The sequence below is a fragment of the Metarhizium robertsii genome, assembly GCF_000187425.2.
Source record: "Metarhizium robertsii ARSEF 23 chromosome Unknown MAA_Scf_10, whole genome shotgun sequence".
NCBI lineage: Eukaryota > Fungi > Ascomycota > Sordariomycetes > Hypocreales > Clavicipitaceae > Metarhizium > Metarhizium robertsii.
In genome coordinates this window covers 169,715-191,966 of record NW_011942150.1, presented here as the reverse complement: position 1 = coordinate 191,966, position 22,252 = coordinate 169,715, and the positions used below count along the sequence as shown (strand labels likewise).

Sequence of the window (22,252 nt, the reverse complement as noted above, 5' to 3'; positions counted from 1 at the left end):
GACCCTACCGTGTTGTCGCTGCCTTACGCCGGCAGCTTCGGCATTGGGCTTCAGGTACTTTTGGGTTTCAAAACTCAACAAAGGGAATCATCATTAATTACAACTATATAAGTGTAGTCTTCATCGTAGAATCTCCCTCGTCAGACACACAACGCTACAAACTCCTCGGTTGTCTTTCCCAGTCTTTCTTCGCGCCCGGTTAGTATTCGCGACTAGAACGCCGACAAAAATACTCTCAGAATGAGTGAATTCTTTACCCAAGCCGTCAGGATTAGGTACAGCAGCTTCGAGAAATTGTCAGAGGAGCTGGACCGCATCCTTGGAAAAGGCAATTGGAAAGATCCTGAAGTGGTGAGACTACTATATCTACTGCTATGATAAAGCTAATGGAATACTTAGAGATTTTGTGACCAATATACGCTACGCGTGACAAGGCTGTTGACGGACGTGAGTTTGAAAAGGCACATTGTATCAGGATGCTCCAACTAACGCTTTATGTACTAGACGGAAATTGACAATATCAATCGGAACGTCAGCCTTCATTACACTTCCAGGCAGTGAAAGACATGTTCGGGTTGCGGTTCTTGGTACTTGACGTTTTTGGGCTCATCTTGTCTCCATGGAGGCTCTCCTTTGCGTCGGTATCTGACACATTAGCAAAGTCGGTGTGAACCGTTGGCACGCCCACTTCAGAAACAGAGTCAACTGGTCTTCTTCTATAGCCTCCTTAGTCTCCCCGAAGAAATTCTGTCTGTCATTCAGGGGTCATGGGGAACAGAACAATGGATCTTCCCGACAGTGACGATACATTTCCTTTAATTTTTTCAATACTTGATCGCTTTTGTGTCGCTCCATCGGTCTTACGATCAACATGTGCTCCTCAATATATCTAAGGAATTCGCGGAGAAATTTACTCGCATTACGGTAAAGATCATTGATCCACTGGTAAAATCAGCTGGGGTTTGAATAGCGTAAATAGCCGTCAATTATTCAACTGACCTCTTTCACCGCTTGTTTCACAGTCGCCGAAGGACTTCCCGGTCCCCCAGGTCTCCAAAGATTGTAAAACTTATCTTGGCCAAGATAGGGTAGGGAGTCCTTCTCGCCAGCTCTTTTCAGAGAAAAAGCATCAACTCCATCCCAACCTTGGACCAGCCACGTGATAAAGTCCAAGTACAAACAACCCAGTGACCAGATATCAAAAGGACGGGAAATTTCGTCCATGGTTTCAAGCTCTGGAGCCTTGAACGTTAGAGATACAGCGACTCCTTGTGCTGGGACCTTGGTTGTCTGTTGACTGTGAAACCGCGATAGCCCAAAGTCGGCAATTTTCAGGACACCATGTCCATGGGCCCCTGGCTCCTGTTTAAACCAAAGGACGTTAGCACACTTGATATCACCATGCCGCCCGCAGTTTTTATCCTCCGTGCCGTCTCCCGCATTCGAAGCTGTCAAACTTGTCCTAGGCTGCGTATTATGAATTCCGTGGAGCCCGTCCGCCAGTCCGAGACATTGCTCAGCGAACCAGAGAACCCAGCTGCGGTCAGGAACGCTCGGGTGGTGTGTGTTCCACAAGTCAAGAAGACTGCCTCCTGTTGCCCACTCGAAGAGAAGGTAATACAGGCTTTGATACTCATAAGATGCGAGGAGGGTGACGAGATGACGATTCGGCCTGAGTTTCCGCAGGGCTGCCACCTCGGAATCAAACTGAGGTCGACGTTGTAACTCTTTCAGGGCAAACCACGGATTTGAAGCGCCATTCTGTAAGACTGTCAGGATGACATGCTAATTGATAATAAAGATATGAGTAAGGCCGCGGGTAACTTGAGCGACTTGCCTGTCTTTGGAAATTGTGACACGCCGGATGGATCTGGACTTTCCGGACAACAGAGCCTGCCGGGGCACTGATGGGAGGGCTGTACACAAGCCATGGGAATATGGCTCTGTCTTCAATTTCATAGAAAGCAGCCTGCTCATCTCTCATCATGAAGGACGGTGGTACCATATACCATTGATAATTGTCAAAATCCCGAATGTCTTTCTGCGGCCAACCCTTGAAACACGTCGGGCTGGTTTTCTTGCCATCAATCATTCGCACCAGGTCAAAAGTGGCGCCCTCCTCGTTGTCTCTCATCAGAGGCAAATGCTCATCGTAGATTCCAGCGTTCATGAAGTCAATCAATGAGGTTACTTTATCCATGAGAGCCAGAATGGCCAAGATCTTTCGAGCGGGTTTGCGAGATGGTTGGTGCTCAGCACTCCGCGCACCAAACACATATTGCATGAGTGACGCAACAGAATCCGCCGGGAAGGCGTTATTATGAGCTTGCATGCCCTCGGATCGGGAATGCTCCCCGTGTGAATCAGAATAGAGTCCCTTCAGCATGTGCTCCACAGTCTCGCGCTGAACGACTTCGTCGAGCGAAGTCGCGGGTAGGAAGTATTTTCCCGGATCGTACGCACATTTCGTCAGTTTCTCCCAAACTTGAAGGCTGAATGACTTGGGATCGGATCGCTTGTCCATGATGGGAAGAACCTCTGGACAAGTTCTGATCGCTACTGGGAGAAATTTGTTGACAACCAGAATCATCGTCGAGGGGCTCGCGAAATCTGTCCGCAATATTCAGCTCCCAGCCTTGTATCCCCCAGCCTATCTGTTGTACAAATTGCGTCAACTATGCCACACATCATCGACTCCTGTCTGGATTAATCCTTTCACCGAGCTGAGGACTGAAACTGAGACCTGCATTGATGCTGACCACTCACAACAGGACAGGGGCAACCCATTCGATGAAATGTTAGTCATGTGGCAGCACCTTGTGCTACCCATACCGGAATGCTGAATATGCAGGATTAAAATGAGGCCGGTGCCCAAGTCATGCCAGACGCCTCCGCCTCACTTTACTTCGCAATCCCGCCTCGTTTGATCCCCTCTCCCTCCTCCCTCACGATCACATCCTGAAATACGCCACTCTCTGGTCTTCAATAGACAGAAAATCCCGGCAAGGTAGGAACTCAGCAACATGCCAAGTCTTCTAAATTCCTTTCGTACAAATCTTGATTCACCCATCATTTGACAGCCATCGTTCACCAGAAGCCCAAACGCTAAAACAGAGTCCAATTGCCAACATCACGGTCATGCCGCAGGGTTCGGAAACGAAAAGCTGCTCGCCGGCACCTAGGGAGCGACGACAGGGACAGCCGATTTCTGGGCGATTTGTGAATGCAATAAAGCTGGAGCAGCTTTTAAATGCAAAGTTCGGTAACGACTACTTTGTTGAGGTGTGTATTGCCCCATTTACCATCTTCTTTTACTTCCCGCACGTATCTAACTGTTACCAGATGCGATTCGACAACTTCACTCTATTCGCGGACGAGCCGCTATCCGATGCTGAGATATCTAAATGTTACAGATGGTTTTAGCGCTGTTTTGTGCATTAGGGAGAGATGTGACTCTTTGGTGGCAAGAGAAAGACTGACGTGTGGATAAAGAACAGTCAATTAGTTGTTTGGTCTCATGGTTTTTCTCAAGTGTTTTATTTGTTCCTAGTATAGAAACCTTTCCTGGAGCTATGGTTTGTGTCCATAGGTATTCGCCTCCCGGTAGTGCTGCGTGACTCCAAAGGGCTGAATAAGGCCCATTGCTTCGTGGTATTCCACGAGCTATCTGCGGCGAGCCGGCGGCGTAATAGATCGTTACGTCGAAGCATTCCCAATCCTGCTGGGATGTCATCACGCGTTGCTCGTGACACGAGTGGCCAAACAACTAATAGGACGACGTCCCACGTGCCACCTGCTCGACAATGGACCTACACCTCTCAAGGCGAATGGAATAGAATGCGGGACAGTGGCTTTCTATTTACAATGAGATACAAGTGACATATGAGGCCTAATTGGAAACGAGCCATGGTCTGACGCATTATTTGACAAGGTTATCTACTGTAAGTACAACCTTCCCCAGTTTGCATAGTGCATATTATATATACTCGACCGCGTATTCACTCATTCTATAGACAATAGTGCAATAAGGTTGCAATACCCTGAGATCGACGCCCGCAAATCACAAAATTCTCCTCGAAATCAACACACGCACATCCCTTTTCGGCTTCTTCACCCCAGTCCCGGGTATCATAGCAGGCAACTCCCACGCTCCGCTTGCAGGAGCAATATCCCAAATACTAATAATAGCTGCACCCAAAGACAGGATCTCCCTTTCCGCAAACGTGCGCCCCTTGCACATACTTGGGCCAGTGCCCCAGGGCTGTAGTCTGCCATAGCGCGCCACAGATTTACCAGACTCTGAATCCACTTCGAGGAAGCGCTCCGGGACAAAACTTTCAGGGTCCGCGAATACCAACGGGTCTCGGTTGATGAGCGAAAGCGGCGCGGATATAAACATGCCAGAGGGAAGCTTGTGCTTGATTCCGCCATCGTTGAGAGTCGTGGGCTTGGAAACATACCGAATCGATGTTGGCTCATTCACCAGCCGATACGTCTCGAATATACTAGCCTTCAGGAGCTGGCAGTTGCGCGAGAGGGCAGCCGGGTCCGTCGACATGATTTCGGGGGGGTCTGCCCGGGACAAGCAGACATGGGGCGCCAACTCGGCTCGGATTCGACCCAAGAGGCCCGGCGTCGAATAGACGTAGATGAGCAGCCAGAATAGCAAAGGGTGCGTATTTGCATTCTGCCCCCATAACATGCCAAAGTCTCCCCATGCGCGTTCTGCAAATGACCAACCGTCTCTCGCGTATACCCTATTTCGGCCCAACGCGGCGCTGCTGACGTCGGACATGTCGGCACCAAAGTCGACGTCCTCTCCTCGCTGATACTGGTCGATTCGCCGGTACAAGGCCTCTATTTCGCGCAGAATTCGGGCTTGGGCCACCCGCCCCTGCTTGATCGCCTTGAATGGAGCCCAAGAAGGAACTCCTATCATCAACAGCGGGAACAAGCCATTGTCAAACGTCCAAAAGTCTTCAAGCAGCTGTTGATACCGGTTGAGGAAGTCCTCGCCGTAGAGGAGAGGTATTGCCATGCAGGCGCCGAAATCGCGGGCCAAGCTCTGGAGGTTCGCTTCGACCACGGCTCGCTTCCCGGGGCCGGGCGCAATCACTCGAATGTCGGCGGCGCGTTCCCACCGCTTCATGTGTGCGGGATCAGTGGAAAAAGTCACAAACGAAGCGGCTCGCTCCTCTACTCGGGCCTTTTCTACCGCAGCGGTGACGGCGGCGTCGTTGAGGAACAGCCGCTCGACGGGTGCGAGAAGATCCTTGAAGGACTTTTCGAGCTTCACCTCGAGGTCTGGTGAGTCGACGGCCCCAAAGACTCGCGCGAGGAGGGTGTACTGGACGGGCACGGCTGTCAGGGTGTGGAATGACTGCGATATGAAACGATCTAGTCCAGGAAGATTGACGAGTATTTGATGGGTGGACGTGATGCCGAATAGAGAGCCTCCGTACCGTCTGATAGACGAGCTGCATCGTGTTAGGCATCGTGGGTGATGATCAGCATCATTGGTGCTCTACTCACAAAATTCGGCGACCCAAGCCATCTCCGCGCAGAATGTAGCTTGCCACGGCAATCTCAATGGTCGCATAGACTGGAAACAAGTTGTGCTTCTTTGGTCTGCAAATCATTCTCTGGCATAGGACCACAATGATGATGGCAATTACGATTTTGCCCGCTACTGACTCGAAGAAAACATGCCACGCGGAGCCGAGAGTCGCATTTGGCACTGGCCAATTCATGCTGGGTGAGAATTGGGAGAGCCCCCCGTCCAGGACCCGAGCCTCTGTTGCGAGAAATCGATCTGTGTGTACTGAGCCTCACACCAATAATGGAATGATGGGAAACGGGATGATATCTTCGCATCGTCGCAAGTTGTTGATGGCAGAACCAGCACTTGTTAATGCTTGGTTCGAGGGGTGGAAGATGTGAGGTGTGGGCTGGAGAAAGGCCGACCGAGACATTTTTTTCAGCGACAAGGCTGGCACAGGCGTCAGAAGTCATCCATTGATCTTGAAAAGCTTGATTGGTTCTGCGGTGCAGGGTTATTACATGGACGATTGCACCGTCGACCTGAGCCAACAAGTTTTCATTTCTGGCAATTACATTGCGGGCCAATCAAGATGCCAACTACGGGTTCTGGGGCATGGTGACTTGTGTATGCAAGACATGGTTGAGATTACATTGACGTTACATTGTTCATTCATTTCTCGGGCTCATCCTTGGAACAGGCTGCTTTTTGAGCTAGATCGTGCATCGAGACAACTTTGAGCGGAGTGGCATAGCTGCGGCTACGATGCCCTACATATGTGGGATTTTTTACCAACTGTGCTGCAGGGCAAAAGTCGAATCACCCAATGATGATTTACCGTAGCAGCTGAAATGATGTATTGTGTATACATGTATGTATTCCGACAACATCTCGGCAACAATTGTTCAGACCATGTCTAACGAGAAACTCACAATAGCCGCACCACATTGACAAGATGCACTAGCGATTAGAGAGTAAGAATAGGACGAGCCTAATCCCGAAAGAATTTATGTAACGTGGTAGTCAGACATCTTTCCTCGACACTGTGGGAGTGTACATGTCACCACAATCAAGCGAAATGCGTCGAATTTGAGGTCATCATTATCGGCAACCACCACGACGCTGAGGGTTCCAAAAGCATCATATGTCACAAATTACTAGGAACAAGTGGATTTCTGCCGTGTACACTAATAGCAACATGATCCTCTATTTCAAGAGGACCATTGGGGGCACATGGAGATGAATTGATATATCTGATGCTGGGGCCTTCCGGCATACAGGGCCGGCTGGCCTTCGCAATCTCCCCATGCTGCGCATTAGTAAACAGTAAGCTCATTCGTAATGGGGTAATCACCACCCTTGGGCCTGCTTCGAAATGTGACCAAGATGTATCAAGGAAAAAGTACCAGCGTACAGTACAATGCAGTGCGCAGGCCCTATGCCCTCCAGTCTGATTTCATCTCTGCCACAACGGCAACATGACCTCGAGAAATTATGTTACACGGAAATGGCCCAATGTCAAAATGTTACACAAGGCCTACGGTCACGAGACCTAGGGCAAAGTCCCTCACCGACTTCTTGTATAAATAGACGTCTTCGGTCCCTCAAGGCCTTAAGGAAAACCAAGGACCTTTGATACCAAAGACTGTTATTAGTTGAATTCAGCTAAATTGCTCCAAGCCCTCTATTGAGTCCTTGTCACATTTAATCTCATTTGCGACATGCTGATATCTCGCCCGGATGAATCCATTGCAGCATTCCTTCCAGTCGTCGTCCGCCTGTGAAAATACTTGAAACTGCAATCTTTGGTTTAGAGGCTTTGCAGATTCTGACGCCAGGTGCATGACGAACTGTATCTCCACGCCGGCTGAGTCTCGTGAGACCAGACGTTAAAGGGCCTTTTGAAAGACACGTCTGGTCGCTTATGTCGAAGCCAACAACGCTATCGCTTGCCTTTGCGAATTAATTCGCAGCATCTACTGTCATGATATTCATGCCAACCCCTGGATAGATCAATTTTCCATTCACTGAATGGTCTTCAATCTAGGATATTTCTGAAACGCGAAGGAAATTTCGCCACCCAGCTTCGAAGCGATTCCAGTCGCTTACCTGCTGGCCTAACAGGTCCAGCTTTGCTGTGACAAGTGCTTTACGCTTAGAGCAATGACTCGATTCATCTAATAACAGTCTTTGGTATCAAAGGTCCTTGGTTTTCCTCAAGGCCTTGAGGGACCAAAGGCCTCTATAAATACAAGTCGGCGAGGGTCTTCTCCCCTAATCCCGTGACCGTAGCCCTCGTGTAACAGGGCCATTTCCCCGTAACATCTCAATTCTTAGCAAATGAAGGAATATCAAATCCGGTATCTAGGCGAACTGGCAATCCAAATATATCTAATACCATGGCTTAATACCCTAGAGACAGCTCCAGAATACCCTATCTATCTGTACAATTTATATAATAGTAGAGCGTAAACTATACTCAAATGTACCATTCGCCCTCTATCTAATGGCTATAGATCTGGAATGCAGTGTCGATAAGCAAGTCTTTCTGTCAGTAATTGGAGGTTATACGGCCAGCTTTAATAGAGCAATCTAGCCAACTTCCTGATACTTGACGGAAAATTCGCCCTCCTTGTTTAATATTTAACTGTACGAGGGGCCGCTATTCCCTAGGTTATGATATAAATAAAGGCATAGTCCACATTCAATGCGGCCTATGGCGGCCAATTGTGTTGGCAGCCATGCTGCCAAGTCAAAAAAAAAAAAAGGCAAACTGAGATCCTCCATATCAAGTTTTTCCTTCTTATCGCCTCAACAATGAAGATGTCAGTAGCGTCGGGGCAACATCTAGATTTTGCCAACACCATCTATTAAAACGAAGTTCAAACCCTAGAAGAAAGCGTCAGCACAGTAACGATTGCCCGAACCTTTACATTTAGCAGCTTAATTCGATATAGATATCTAATAAAGGCTAAATCCAATGTCATATTTGACCCTTTGGTACCAACACTGTAACAGATGCAGTTAATAGACGAGTTGGAGTGTCCCAATTTAGTATTCCGAGTTGTGATTCCAAGGTCGCAAATGTCGATTAGGCTATATATTCACCAGCGACATATCATAACATCGCCCCTCAGTGATATGATCCAAATATTTAAACGATGAGAGAGTCTTTCATCCAAAGCAAGAAAAAAAGTATTGTAGAATATACAGAAGAGATATCCAAAATCTCCGCAACATGGCGCCCCAATGCCTGCCAGCCACAACTCAGCTCTCTATAGTATCGTGAGATTTTCAAAAGAAGCTACATTAGCGCAAACAAGCACCTCAGCCAGAATATACAGCCATTCCAATCCAGCCAGATCGAGCTCCAAAAGAGGACAGGTCGAGGTACTGAGACAGGCTAGGTGTACGGTCGCCGCTCTTTGACCCCTGGAGATGGAACACGGCGACAGCCGCGCTGCCTTGGAGAACATAAAGGCTCGAGCGGTCCACGGCGGAATCAAAAGAGCCAGTGGATCGACTGTCCCCAGTGATAACAAACTTGGTTCTGCCGGACACGGGGTCAAGCGCGGTGATGTTGGGCGACGCGCCGTCAGACAAGTACACGGTGTCAAACTCGCGCGCGAAGACGGACCAGCAGGTAGCGCCCTGGCCAGGTACAGTGATCTTGTTAGAGACGGCGACGGAGAGATTTCTCGCGATGGAAATGTACGAGGCGCCGTACGCCGGGTCTGTGACGACGCCGGCCGAGTCGGAGAGGAAGGTTAGGGAGAAATCGAGCAGTAGGCCTGGCGGGCGGGAGATGACGGGTTGCGGGTTGATACGGCCATTTGCGACTTGGTAGGCATACACGTAGCCGGGGCCCATACCATTGCCCTTGATGGTGACGAACAGAGCCGTCTGCGAAGGGTTGAAGACGATGTCGGAAACTGAATTTGGAGGGCCGACGGGGGGCGTTGTTTGGTTGATGGGCAGCGGCATGTAGTCGCCCAGAGGTTGGAGACGATCGAGAGTTTTAAAACACTGGACTCCCGCTCGTCTTCCGGTATTCGTGACACAAGCGATATCGTTCTTGTCCGAAACAGCCACCGAGTTGGGAAATTCGCCGCCGGTATGAACGGGCTCGCCTACGAGCTTTGGGCTGGCAGGGTCCGCGTCGGGTATTTCAAACCGGGCCAGCGTGTTGGAGCCGGAATTCACCGTGTAGAGGTATTTTCCATTGACCACGACAGAGTCCTGAGAAAATAGAGGGTCTGGATTCGGGGTCAGTTAGTTTTACGCTCTTTGAGCTCCGTTTTCTGAGAACGTTGGCCAGACTTACCGACACTGACTGTTCCATTCATGTTCTGGGAAATAGACCCGCGTCCACCAGTTGGGGTACGCACAGCTCTACTCTTGTCCAAAGAACCATCTTGCAGGATCGGCAACCCGATGATGGAGGCGCCGTCTGGGTTGCTGTCAAGGAAGAAAAGAGCCCGCTTTGAAGAGCCAGGCTTTGGGATGGGGCCGCCACAGGAAGAGGGAGAGGTGTCCTTGTCGTCCTTGACGCCTTTCTCACAGCCGCCCTCACACTTTGACGGGACACATTGAGCGGCTTCGGTGCATGCATACATGGTATTGCTGTACTTTTCAATAACGGTAGACTCGGTGACGGCAGTGACTACGACACCAGAGCTTTGGACTTTGACGTAGCTGAGGACACCGCTATCGCAAATAAGCTCCGCGCCTGACGAGACCTGGCTGTACTTGACAGCGTAGCCGAGGACATATTGGCCCTGGATCTTGGTGAAGACGCGGCCGTGCTGTTCTCGCTCGCATGTCTCGAAGCGGAAGCTGCCCTTGAGATCGAGGTCATACACCACGCGCCAGAAGAAGCCGGCGGCGCTGCCCGGCAGGTTGGTAATTTCGCAGCGTCCACTGCGGATCTCAAACTTGAACGATTGCGAGAGCGTGAGAAACTCTTGGACTCCGATGGTTGGTCGGGGGCTATTTGGCACGATACTTGACAATTCGGTGGTCGATGTGGATGTATTGTGTTTGGCCCAAGTCAAGTTGGACGGAACTTGCTGCCAGTTGCCCGGGTTAACAGTTGCTGTACTTAGCAGTGGACCAGCCTTTGCCAGTCCAACTAGCACGGCAAGACTTGTGGAATACTTCATTTTAACGAAAGGCAGAAAGGGGGGTTTGCTTTAGAATGACTTGAGTCTCGACTGAATGTTGAAACAAGCTATCAACATGTCGGGGCGAATATTAGGAGTTATATACGTATGGCCAATTCGTTGAGCATTCTGAAGTACAACCAAGTGATTCCAAAGGCTTTTCGGCCTTTCCACTAGCAAAGAGTTGCAGTAAGCTAGAAGGCAGTACAGAGGCTCATGCCGTGTTCCGCGTTGACATGGAACTTTACATTCGACAGGGACCATCCTTGTCGCTAATCATCAAAGCTTAGCAGACATCCGCCGACGCTAACCCAAGTCAAGAACAAACTTGTTCTGTCCATGGGAAATACGAGCGACCGCAGGAGTGAATTGTGCTCTGTTACGCTTGGTTAGTGCAGGGCTTTGTTCGTGCAGGGTCACTCAACTCGACACAACTCGGAGGGTATCTGCTGTGCCTTGTGGGTACGCGCGGTAGAAGATAAATAAGTGAGCTACAAGATTCCTCACCATAACAACTAGAATAGTCACACTAGGCTGTTTAGGACGCCTGAGCCGGGCAGTGTAATGGAGCCCTTCATGCCAAACTGGACACTAAGTCGGTGATAGATTCACTAGCCGGAACTAAACTGCAATACAAACACTCAGCCTTGGTTGTGTAAAACTAAACATCTTCCATGTTAGTACGCATTATTCGTCCGTGCCAAGGCGAGAAAACGTGGTATACAGCCATTGAGCGCATGCTGTGCGTGTAAACCGTTTTCTCAGCACCATCGCATAGCAATCCCTTCCGGCCTTTTATGCCCAGGGGGCTTGAGCACCTTTGCTCCACCAATTTACGACTGGACGTTCCATGATTTAGCAAAAGCTAGCGCCTTACTTCCATCCCAAGGACAAGTAGTTTGGCTAGGCGTGGTTGCACATTGCAGATACTCATGGCCGGAGTTTGCGACGGTTGTTCGTATTACTGGTTGGCAGGGCGTATCTTTGGATCGATCGCGAAATGCCGGACTATTACTCTCTACCCACGCCTAAGTCGGGGTTCTGCCGGGGTGGCTCCCCGAACAGCCACCAGAACGGGGCGAGTACTTTGGAATCTTTGGAATCAAATTCATGCCAGGGGTTCAAGGACTACGCATGTTACCCACCTGCCGACCATGACGAATACCAGTAATCTTGTAATACGCCCCGAGACCCCTAATATTCATTGCGAACCGCTACAACTGGCCCAGCTCACGCGGTTCCATGTATATCGCCCTGGGGCCCTAGAGCAAGCCCCGGCCACGGCGGATAAAGTCGTACAAACCGATAGCGAAGGACCTCTATGCAATATTGAGACTATCCGTATCCGGGTTATTTATCAATCATAGCGACACTAACGTCCAGTTCTTCCTTGCGGACTTTCTAGCCAGACACTGCTCCCTTTGATATCGTGACTGTTCTTAATTGAGGCGAAGAGAGGGTATTGTTTGACAACTTGGATCGGCAATATCAAGTAGATCCACTAGACACTAGTGTCTCCACGCCTTTAGCAGATGCTCCATTTACACGAGGCGACGTGGCATTAGGGTAGAAGGATGGGATGAACCGTTTGGTAACATATGACGAATTGTTGTCCTGTGCGAAGAACCATGGTGTCAGAAATTTGTGAAATTGTACAATGTACATCCAAAAGATAATAGAATCTACTTCCACTTCATGGTACTCAATAAATCACTGCATTATGATGCTATGTTTCCTAAAATTTCATGGGTCCGAGCACCGGTCATGCCATAAACAAAGGTATCATGTGACAATTAAACGTGCTTTCTTTCCAATTGCATAATGCTGACGTTGCCATCGTAAATCTCTGCATGTTTCCTTTCGTCTGAACAGAGGTTTATTCTGGCGGTTGGAATCAAAGTCTCGTACAGGCTAGCTCTTCGCTGAATCTAACAGTATATTTAAAAAAAAACTTACTATACAAGTCAAGGGGGTAAATACCACCGTCGAAAGACGATTGACTGTGATTGGTCCTTGTTTTCAGCTTTGATGACACAGTGTATTGGACGCCTGGTTTCCGTGGTTCGAGGGGCTGAGTCTGCACATGTGGTGTCAAGTCTGGTTACATTCCCCCGTCATGATGGCACAGTACGTCCCAGAACAGGCCATGGGCCACGTATCATGATGCAAAGTGAAGCTGTTGGTGGAAAAGTCTGCTCCGAGACTCTTCCAACAGCATCTACAGTAGCTGAAACACCAGATTGTTCCATGGCACCATGGACATCGCGGCAAGCCTGGCGTACTCGATTGTCGTTATTCTCGTTCTGCATCTGAATTTCTTGCGACGTCGTCTCCTCGAATTACCCGTGGTTGATGCCCAGCGCCTCGTGGCAAAGTCTCCGGCGTGGGCAGTATGGGCGGCGATTATTGCGACCGGAATGGTGAATTTTGCAAGCCTCTCACTCTTTCACGCGCGACGCATAACAGACGACGCTGGACGGTTCGTGATTCACGGCTTTATCACAAGTCTCGTATATCATTGTACCAAACGATGGATACCGGCTGTCTGGCATGTCCTGAGCAGCCAAGTCACCGGCATCAGATTTCCCCGGCTCAAATCGTTGACTCGGTACGAGTATTCCGCGTTGCCGCAACACCATGTCCGACTTGTGAGAATCAATGGCCGATTTTGCCGTCACAAGTTCCAGTTGTTGCAATTTCCCCTACAAGACTGCCCAGCGTACGATGCCGTATCATACACATGGGACGGTCAGAACAACGACAGGCTTCTCCGTCTGGGTGACGCGCATCTCGGCGTCACAGAAAATGCATCCATCATTTTGCATGGCTCCGTCCCGTGGGTTGGGTCTCGATACATGTGGATAGATTCCGTATGCATCAACCAAAATGACTTGCACGAGAAAAAGACGCAAATACGGGTCATGCAAAAGATATATCAGCGCGCTGCCTGTGTCAGAGTGTGGCTTCTACCGCCGAAAACCATGCAAAGCATTGTACGACCACCTGAATGGGAGCACGACGCAAAAATGCAAGTCGTGTGCGAAAACATCTTTACGTCAAGCAATGCAGTCTTGGGAAATCATCTCGAAAACCTCCTGAGTCACCCATACTGGAATAGAGTCTGGATTGTTCAAGAACTTGCCGCCTCACAAAAGGCAATAATCCATTTCCGTCATTATGTTATTGACTGGAATGTATTGCTCGCATTCGCCGACAAGCACTGGCCGCAATCGCTCCATGAACGATTCCAGGTTCAGCTCTCCAGTTTTGCTTTGCAATTCGAAAAGGGGGCGTCTGCTAATACTCTCCGTGGAATAAGACAGATATCCACCATAGGCCATCATCAAAGAAAGCTTGCTGGTGGCGACAAGTCAAGCGTGTCCAGCCTTCTGACAGATTTCGCGGGCTGTCGGGCGACAAATCCCCTCGACAACGTCTATGGACTCGTCGGCATGGCATCGCCTGAACTCTCGACATCTGTCACAACAAATGCCATGAAATTTTACGAGATAGACTATGGCCATTCGCCTCTGAAAGTTTATACCGACATAATCAAGGGCGCTATGCGACTCGGCAAAGCCTACACGGCCGGCCATGACGATTTCGCGAGTGAGATTTTGATGTTTTCTGGAGTCGGCTGGCCAAGATCTGTTACAAGTCTACCATCGTGGGTAACGGACTGGAGCTCTCTCCCGGACTGTCTCATCGATTCTTTTACTAGATTCAGGCGGGAACTCAGCGCGGGCGGCGGGCGTTACTCTCGTGCGTCTCCAAACTACATGGTCCGGGGAAACTATCTCTTGGTATCTGGTGGCTGCCGGGTGGATAGCATTTCGGCTATTACGCAAATGATAGACCACGACAAGCTCGATAGACCTTGGTTCAGCGAGATATGTCGTATTGTTGCAAGTCAGCTATCGCTTCTAAGCGTAAATGATGTGAAGAGGGCAAGATACAGTAGAGACTATCGGCAATGCCCCCCTCGCTGGCAGGGTGCAATATTTAGGACCTTGGTAGGAGAGCCTGCCTCGTACTGGGAAATGAAGGTGGGCAACGGATTCGGGTACGACCGGCCAGACGCCTACAGAGATTGGGACGTTCGACAAGGCCGTCTAAAGGCAGCTGGCTTACGCGAGTATCACCATAGAAACACTCTACCCAACCTCGCGGAGTTGAGAGATTCATTTGACTTGTGGTCCAACCTCCCCCTTCTTACGCAACGTCTTGATGACATTATCCGCACGAGCATCTTGCGGGACCAACCAGAACTACAAGGACGACAGCTCACGAAAGAGATAGCAGAGCTTACTAAGAGCTTGAGATCCGAGATCCGAGAGCATTGTGCGCAGTTCGTCTTTGTGTGTCGACAACAAACTCAAGGGCGATGCTTTGCGCTCACCAGGACCGGTTATATGTGCCTGGTCCCACCTGGGAGTCGGATTGGGGACGAACTGTTCGTTTTAGAGTCGTCAAGTCTTCCCTATCTTATTCGGCTTCAAGATTCATTACAAGGATTCAGAATACAACCGCAAAGTCTCAAGGGGCACTTAGTAGGGAGCTGCTTCGTGCTGGGATTGATGAGGGGAGAAGGAACACATGCAGCTGACTACCAGCATGAAGAGGAAAGACAAAAATGGGAAACTAAAAAAGGAACTGTCGTCTTGCTATAGGAAGATCTAGGCTTGTATAATTAGACACGTAATAAGAATTATGCTTGTATAAGAATACGAATAAATCTTGAAAGATTTTAAAACGTATCGTGCTATATCAGGTGAATACACTTGATAATTATACCGGCTATATAATTTCCATGTATTAAGTCTACTTCCGGCCACATCTGCATTCCAGTGCTCCTTGTACGTACAGGCTAATGAAGAACAGTTAATGCTTTAACTGCGATGTACTTTTACCCCGCAGGGTAAGCAAGATATACAGTTATGCTCTTAATCTAAAGGAATTATGCGGAAGCCAAGTATGCTCACATCTACGCTGCATATCCGCCGGGTGCACTTGGGATGAAGATGGCAGCAGTATTCCAGTAACGGGCAAGCGTTTACTGACAAAATGATAATTACTATTCTAGGTATGCTAGTGCTAAGGATTACGCGCCACTAAGTGGATGTACCTTTGTGTGTCGAAGCTGAAAGACCACATGCAGATATTATGGCTTTTCGAACAGCCCTCGAAGTAAAGTCATTGGTTGGACGATATTGTATCCGTGTTGAATTGAAACGACAACGTTGTACATACTTGCTCACTAGTTGCTACAATAAAAAGGTCCAAATCAGGAATATATAACAGCGAAGAGAGCGCCCTTCTAACATATTCTCATAAAAGAGCATTGTATAATAGAATCTTTGCATCCAGCGATATTGGACTGGGGATTACAAACAAGTCTCTCAATCTATAAAACCACGGCAGTGATAGCACCCAGCAGGACGATAAAGTTGACACCAGCCTTGGAGCCCGAGCTGACAGGAGGGCGGTTCGAAGGAGCCGCATGGGTGCAGTTACCGTTGCACGTCTGCGAGGGCGCAGTCCAGGTGTTTGTGTCTGCATGTGAGGGCAAAGAGCCCGTACCAGTGGAGACATTAGGCACAGGTGCAATTGTCTCGGTAGGCTGACCGGCAGGCTGACTGATAGGTTGACCAGTAGGCTTACTGGCAGGCTGAAGGCTGGATTGAACGCTGGACTGCGCTGTGGGAACCTTTGTGGGAACTTCAGTCTCAATAACGGGGCAGATTGTCGTGTACAGAGGGATAGTTTTTGTGGTCGTGTGAGGCCGAGCAGGACAGTCAGTTACAGTCGAAGCACACTGAGTAATGGTGTGAATCTCGGTGGTGTAGACAACTGAAGTAGTCCAGCTAACAGTACTCGTAGGAGCCACGGTAGAGTTACCCCATGAGCTGGTACTCTTGATTGTGGACAGAGTAGACGGGACCGATGTTTGAGTGTGAGTGTGAGTGTGAGTCTTGGTTGTGGTGTGGTTAGTGTGATGAGAGTGAGTAGACACAGTCTCAGTCTCTGAGCTTTCTTGGCTGCTGGTCTTGGTAGGCTTAGGGGTAGACGAAGTAGCGTGGTGAGTAGGAGTGGCGGTCTCAGACTCAGAAGTGTGAGCAGGAGGAGGCAGGTTGACACAAGCAGGAAGGGCAGGATCATTGGTAGGAGTCTTGAAAAGCTCAACCTCGGCGTTGCGGCGACGGGTCAGCCCAGGGAGGACCTTTCCACCGGCTCTATTCCATTGAGGAAGTTCCTGGGCAGCAACGGTATTAGGGTCCTCGCCTGCGTTGAGACGTCGAATAAGCCTGGAAGACGCGACGTTCCCGCAGCCGACGTTGAATGCCCAGCTGACAAGAGCGCCATACTGGTTCGCGTTGAGAGTGACCTTGGCGCTTGTGTCTTGGTAGATGCAGTTTTCGGCAACCTATCAAAGGAAGTGAGATTGGGTTGGCACGAAATCAGGACCCGAATGTACCTACCGACATGTCATCGCTAAGAAGCTTCAAGCCATCGGCCTTGGAAAGAGGAGGGAAGGGATACTTGACCTCTGCGCAGTTAGGCTTCTTGCAAAGATGACCATATCCGAGAGTCTCGAGGTGCTGAGGTCCAGGGTCTGGGTCTATGAGACAGCATGTTAGAATAACCAGACTTCACTATCTAGCCTTGCCATTCGTATACACTCACAGACGTGGTCGTACCATCCTTCAAAGGTGGAAATGAACTTGACGGTAGCTTCATTAGCCTTGGGAGCACTGCAGGCATGGACAATGGCAGAAGCGCCAAGGATTAGAGTAGCCGATCTCTTAAGCATTTTGGCTGCAATTAAGAATGTTCAATTAAAGAATGCAAGGAGCAAATAGCGTAAGGAGTGTTTAAAAGTCAAATGAATGTCGTGGTCAACAAAACGAGTGTGTTTCACGATCGAGCCAGGGAACAAGAAAAGAAAATACGTTATTTGAGTCAAGAAGTAGATTGGGACGCTGTGTATGCCACCCATCTTCTTATACACCAGTCGAAAGAGTCGCTTTTCTCCAGAGCATCCCCTTTCAACCTGTAACTTCCTATCCTAATGAGCCGAAGATCTTTTTTTAGTTCCATCGCCACAAGCAGCTTTCAGCATGGGAAATGAGTAACACACGCTAACATGTCTAGCGGCGGACAAACCTTTCCCCTTCTTACATGAAGGCCGGGCCGCTGATGTCCGAATTGAAGCTATCAACAACATCTCCAGGGAGGACCCTGGTGACCTTGATGCAGTTCTTAATTCTGTCATAATCTGTTCTCCACCTTGGTAAGATCTTCTTGTACGTTTTCGTGGACTCATGCCACGTTATGGTGCAAGGATCTGCTTAATCCTTGTCTATAGTCGATCTGGTGCAAGATTTGGCATGGTCGCCTGCTGAAGGGACGATCAGCATTTCTTGTTCCTGAACTTGTGCATGTTTTCTCACAGGGGTGAAAAGAAAATATGGATGACGTTTTCCAAGGTACAACTCTCTTTGGAAATCTATGCATATCATTGCCGCAGTTCGAGGCTCGTTCTTCGCGGAGACAACGATGTACAGCCTGAAACATTCCATTATTAAGCCACGGGTCAGCTTGGAAGTGCTAGAGAGGCATACCACGCCTGAAATAGACATGGGCTGCCAAAATCTAACCCATTTCAGTCTGTCCTCTTTGGTGTGCCGCGGACGGTCAGCCACAGCGCGGCGGTCAGTCGAGCAGCAGTAGATTTTGCAACTAGTCATGGTAGAAGACCTCCATAGATGATTTGACGGTACTTCCCCTCATGTGGTCCAATTCTATCAGCTGATGTCGATCTATCCCAGGCCGCGCTAGGACTTGCGTTTGACGTGATCTGGTCTTGACAGCCGTCGGACAAGGATCGGCTCTTAAGATTCGTCCAGCCTTGCGAGTTCCCCATCGAAATGAAACCAGACGAGATGTTGATTATTCTACATGCTGTGGCCGTTTTGGATCTTCAGCTCAATCTGGGAAATGGATGTGTTGTGGAAAAAGTGGCGTGAGTGGTTAATTAAACCAACCTAAATGCTGGGAAAACGTATTGCAGATCCGTCCTATTTCATTCAGCCAAAACGCCACCTTGGCTATCCAAACGTGCTGGCCGAGGGCGTTACGCTGTTTGTCTGCCTTCAACTAGCGTCAATACAGGGGTACCGGAAGAAGAATGTTTTTGTAGAATTCAACATCAAGGGTTGAGCGCGCACGTCGCGGTGCTATCCAAATGATCGTCTTTGCATCGTATCTCGTACTGCAGGTCGCTGCCTAGTTGAGAGTCCCCTCTCCAGATATTGAATACGCCTTCTAATCGCTGCTCATTTCAAAGTAAACGGCGCTGCTTACGACACTTGCCAGACTAGCAGAGATCTCGCCCACAAGACAAAACGACTTGACGGATTTGCAGCCGTAGATGCCGTGCCAAGTTTCTGAACACAAAGTTACAACGGAACGGTGATGCACGCGGAAAATAACGTCTTGATAAAAGTTGTAATACACGTATTCCACATGGCAATCATCATTCCTGCGGTGTTCTGGTTGTTATATCACGCCGTACAAACTGCCATTGCCCAACCACTTACCAACCAGACAGGTTATTCAAATTCAAGGAGAAATTGAGAGACCCAATTCCCTTCCAATGATCCAGGCAGCCTTCTCACCAACAATGAGCGCCGTATTATTCGTGTTTGCGCCCACATTCTCAGGGCAAATTGACAAATCTACAACCAGTCAGCACCACGTCCCTGCCTTGCCATGCATTACTTACCAGCAAGCTTCAGTCCCTCTGTTCCATAAACATTCAAGTTTTCATCCACCACGCCCTTGTATTCCCTGGGAGCCATCTTGCACGTCCCCAACGAATGCCACGTCGTATTCATGTGTCCTCGGATCCAGTGCTCGATTGCGGCATCATCCTCGGCATCGTACTCAATCGGCGGCAGCCTGCGTCTGTCCTCCAGAGAGGTAAACAACCCGTCGGCGGGCTTCTTGTCAGAAAGAGCGGCTTTGCTGCCCTCGCGGAACTGCGGGTGTCCAACCGCCATCTCGCCGTCGTAGCAGTTTGTGCGGCGAAAGATTTCGCGCTGCTTCTTGTACGCCCACAGCAGCTTCTTCAAATCGGCAGGATGGGTCAAGAACCCCGTGTTGAAGGAAGGAGGCTCCGCCGGGTCCTTGGAGGTGATGTGAATGTTTCCACGAGAGTAGGGATAAGCCGTGTAGCAACACATGTTGATGCACTGGCGCGGACCGCCGCCCGCGTCAGACGTCGTCTCGGGGTCAAAGGAGTAGTTCACCGCCGCCATGAGCATCAGAGGCCTGTCGGTCTGCTTCTTGAAGTCGCGGTCCCAGAGCTGTTGGAAATCCGGCCCGAGCTCGGCAACTTCGGCTTCGGTAGGGCGAATCTTGGCAGCCACGTCGATGCCATTCCAGCCCAAGATGGGATTCTTTTCCTCGAGGGCTTTTGCAAAGTCCAGTCGTCCGCTGTTGAGGCCGTCGAGAGTTTGGTCGGGCGCAAGAGTGGTCTTGTAAGGGTACCCGATCAAGTTATGGTCCTGATACTCCTCGCCGACTCCAGGCAAGTCCGACACGACGGGGATGCCTAGTTTATCCAAAATTGCCGCGCTGCCAACGCCGGATCGCTCTAGAATTTGAGGCGTGCCCAGAGCACCGGCGGATACGACAACCAACTTCTTTGCCTTGACAGTATACGTTTTTCCTTGTTCGCCAGCAGCGGCGGTCGTGGCTCGGTATTCGACGCCCGTGGCACGGTTGCCGTCGAAAATGACGCGGGTCACAGTACTCTCGACGAGAAGATGAAGATGGGGATAGTTTCCCGATGCCATCAGCGGATGGACGTATCTGTGAGCCGTATCTTGGCGTGCACCACGGGGACAAATATACCGCAGCCATCGGGAGAAGCCATTGGAAGCCTCGAAATCCTGCAAGTCGTCAACCTCTTGCTCACCTGTAGCCTTGGCAGCCTCAATAATATCATCCTGGGCGGTATTTGCTACATGCGTGCCAGATGAGACGTTGATGGGCCCGTCGTAGCCGTGGAGCTCTTTGTTGACGCCGGGGCTATCATAATGATACGTCTCGAGCTTCTTGGCAAAGGGCAACAAGCTTTTAGCGTCCCAGCCTTTGGTATTCCAAGAATCATAGTCGCATCGCTGTGCTGCTCTCACATGTGAGCCTCGGTTAGATACATGAGTTTGGACTCCGACCAACCTCTAGTGTACATCATAAAGTTGATGGAAGAGCCCCCGCCGAGGACACCGCCGGCAGGGACAACGGCCTCGCGCCCATTCAAGGCCTCTTCCCTGTTGGACTTGTAAAATATAGTCTTCTTGGATGTTGGCTGCAGGTGAGAAAGGTAAACAGCAGGTGTGACAATGGTCGAGTCGTTCAAGTTATTTGGGCCCTGCTCAACTACCAAGATTGACAGGCTGGGATCTGCTTCCGCAAGCCGGCCAGCAATAATGCACGCTGCCGTGCCACCACCGGCGAGGATTACGTCGTACTCCTTCTTTTCCTCGACACTACCCATTATGAGTCGTTGGAGAATGGATACTCAAAAGTCCACTCTTGAAACGAAGTTTGCTGGGACTCGTTCGCAGATTACAAGAGGGCCAGTGCGGGCAGAAGAAAGCCTGGGTGCTAGAGAAATTACACGTCGGGATTCGGCCATTTGAATCATGTCAACTTCCCCCCTTTGTCCGGTTTGCCTCTTGCGGGGTAACAAGAGTCCAGCATGTATCGATGATGCGGCTGAGACGACCAAGCTCCAGAAAGAGGGGTTTGCGCGGCCAAGAGGAGCTGAATGCCGCGGCTTCGGCGGCACCGACTCATTGATGTCGAGCCAGGAACAATGTGCCGTGTTGGAGTCCGTTCTTATAAGTGTATCGGGGCATGTTGGAACTGATAAGCTGCCACGCCTAGAGTGAGTAACCCAGCCGTTAACCTGGCTTGCATTTCCGTGTGGGCTGCGCAGCGACACTATTGGTGGTTCAAGACCAGTTATCATATGAGGTTCTTGCGACAGTCAACGGTTCCTACGCTATTCCCAAGTCAGGATTGTCGTGTACGCGGGAAAATCGGCGTTTATGCAGGCGTACCAAAAGGGACTATACCGGCCACATAACGTCATCCACTGGTGCAAATTTATAGGCGGCCCCGCGGTAGACGTTTTATCCTCAGCTATCAGCCATCATCTACCTGGGCGTTGGTTAGTTGCTGATCTAAGAGGGCGCCGCATTATACTCTTGGGTTATACAAAAGTAGATGTGAATTTTTAAGAGGGGATTAATAGTAAATTGGTAATCGATTTTACTATTGTAGCTGTCTATACGGCCTGTTTAAAAAAGGATTATGTTCTCGCTTACGTTAGCCGAGTAAGGCTGGATCACGTGACTTTGTAGAAAGTTACTTATTTATCGGATAGATTTACTGTTATTTGTCCTGGGTCAAAGCATTAACAGAAAAACTATAATTATAGTATTATAAAAAGCTTTAATATTTAATAATAAATTAAATA

The 22,252-nt window shown here is 49.6% G+C and overlaps 6 protein-coding genes across 6 annotated transcripts; 1 reads left to right on the top strand and 5 right to left on the bottom strand.

Annotated features, from left to right (window-relative positions):
• Window positions 1-990: 990 nt before the first annotated feature.
• On the bottom strand, window positions 991-2,524 carry MAA_09224 (protein kinase domain-containing protein; the record flags this gene model as incomplete). The annotated part of the gene is made up of 2 exons (XM_007827222.2): window positions 991-1,761; window positions 1,877-2,524. 2 exons carry the CDS (start codon window positions 2,522-2,524, stop codon window positions 991-993), a joined length of 1,419 nt encoding a protein of 472 aa, XP_007825413.2.
• A 1,536-nt stretch (window positions 2,525-4,060) lies between these two features.
• Window positions 4,061-5,750, bottom strand: MAA_09225 (Cytochrome P450 CYP550B5; the record flags this gene model as incomplete). Its single annotated transcript, XM_007827223.1, has 2 exons — window positions 4,061-5,477; window positions 5,533-5,750. 2 exons carry the CDS (start codon window positions 5,748-5,750, stop codon window positions 4,061-4,063), a joined length of 1,635 nt encoding a protein of 544 aa, XP_007825414.1.
• Window positions 5,751-8,866: 3,116 nt separating this feature from the next.
• On the bottom strand, window positions 8,867-10,701 carry MAA_09226 (3-carboxymuconate cyclase; the record flags this gene model as incomplete). Its single annotated transcript, XM_007827224.1, has 2 exons — window positions 8,867-9,795; window positions 9,864-10,701. The coding sequence occupies 2 exons, from the start codon at window positions 10,699-10,701 to the stop codon at window positions 8,867-8,869; spliced, it is 1,767 nt and encodes a 588-aa protein (XP_007825415.1).
• Window positions 10,702-12,956: 2,255 nt separating this feature from the next.
• MAA_09227 (Heterokaryon incompatibility) lies at window positions 12,957-15,252 on the top strand (the record flags this gene model as incomplete). Its single annotated transcript, XM_007827225.1, has 2 exons — window positions 12,957-15,059; window positions 15,166-15,252. The coding sequence occupies 2 exons, from the start codon at window positions 12,957-12,959 to the stop codon at window positions 15,250-15,252; spliced, it is 2,190 nt and encodes a 729-aa protein (XP_007825416.1).
• An 853-nt stretch (window positions 15,253-16,105) lies between these two features.
• MAA_09228 (lysozyme) lies at window positions 16,106-17,512 on the bottom strand (the record flags this gene model as incomplete). Its single annotated transcript, XM_007827226.1, has 3 exons — window positions 16,106-17,125; window positions 17,181-17,320; window positions 17,386-17,512. The coding sequence occupies 3 exons, from the start codon at window positions 17,510-17,512 to the stop codon at window positions 16,106-16,108; spliced, it is 1,287 nt and encodes a 428-aa protein (XP_007825417.1).
• A 1,811-nt stretch (window positions 17,513-19,323) lies between these two features.
• On the bottom strand, window positions 19,324-21,265 carry MAA_09229 (alcohol oxidase; the record flags this gene model as incomplete). The annotated part of the gene is made up of 3 exons (XM_007827227.2): window positions 19,324-19,439; window positions 19,487-20,893; window positions 20,947-21,265. 3 exons carry the CDS (start codon window positions 21,263-21,265, stop codon window positions 19,324-19,326), a joined length of 1,842 nt encoding a protein of 613 aa, XP_007825418.2.
• Window positions 21,266-22,252: the final 987 nt, after the last annotated feature.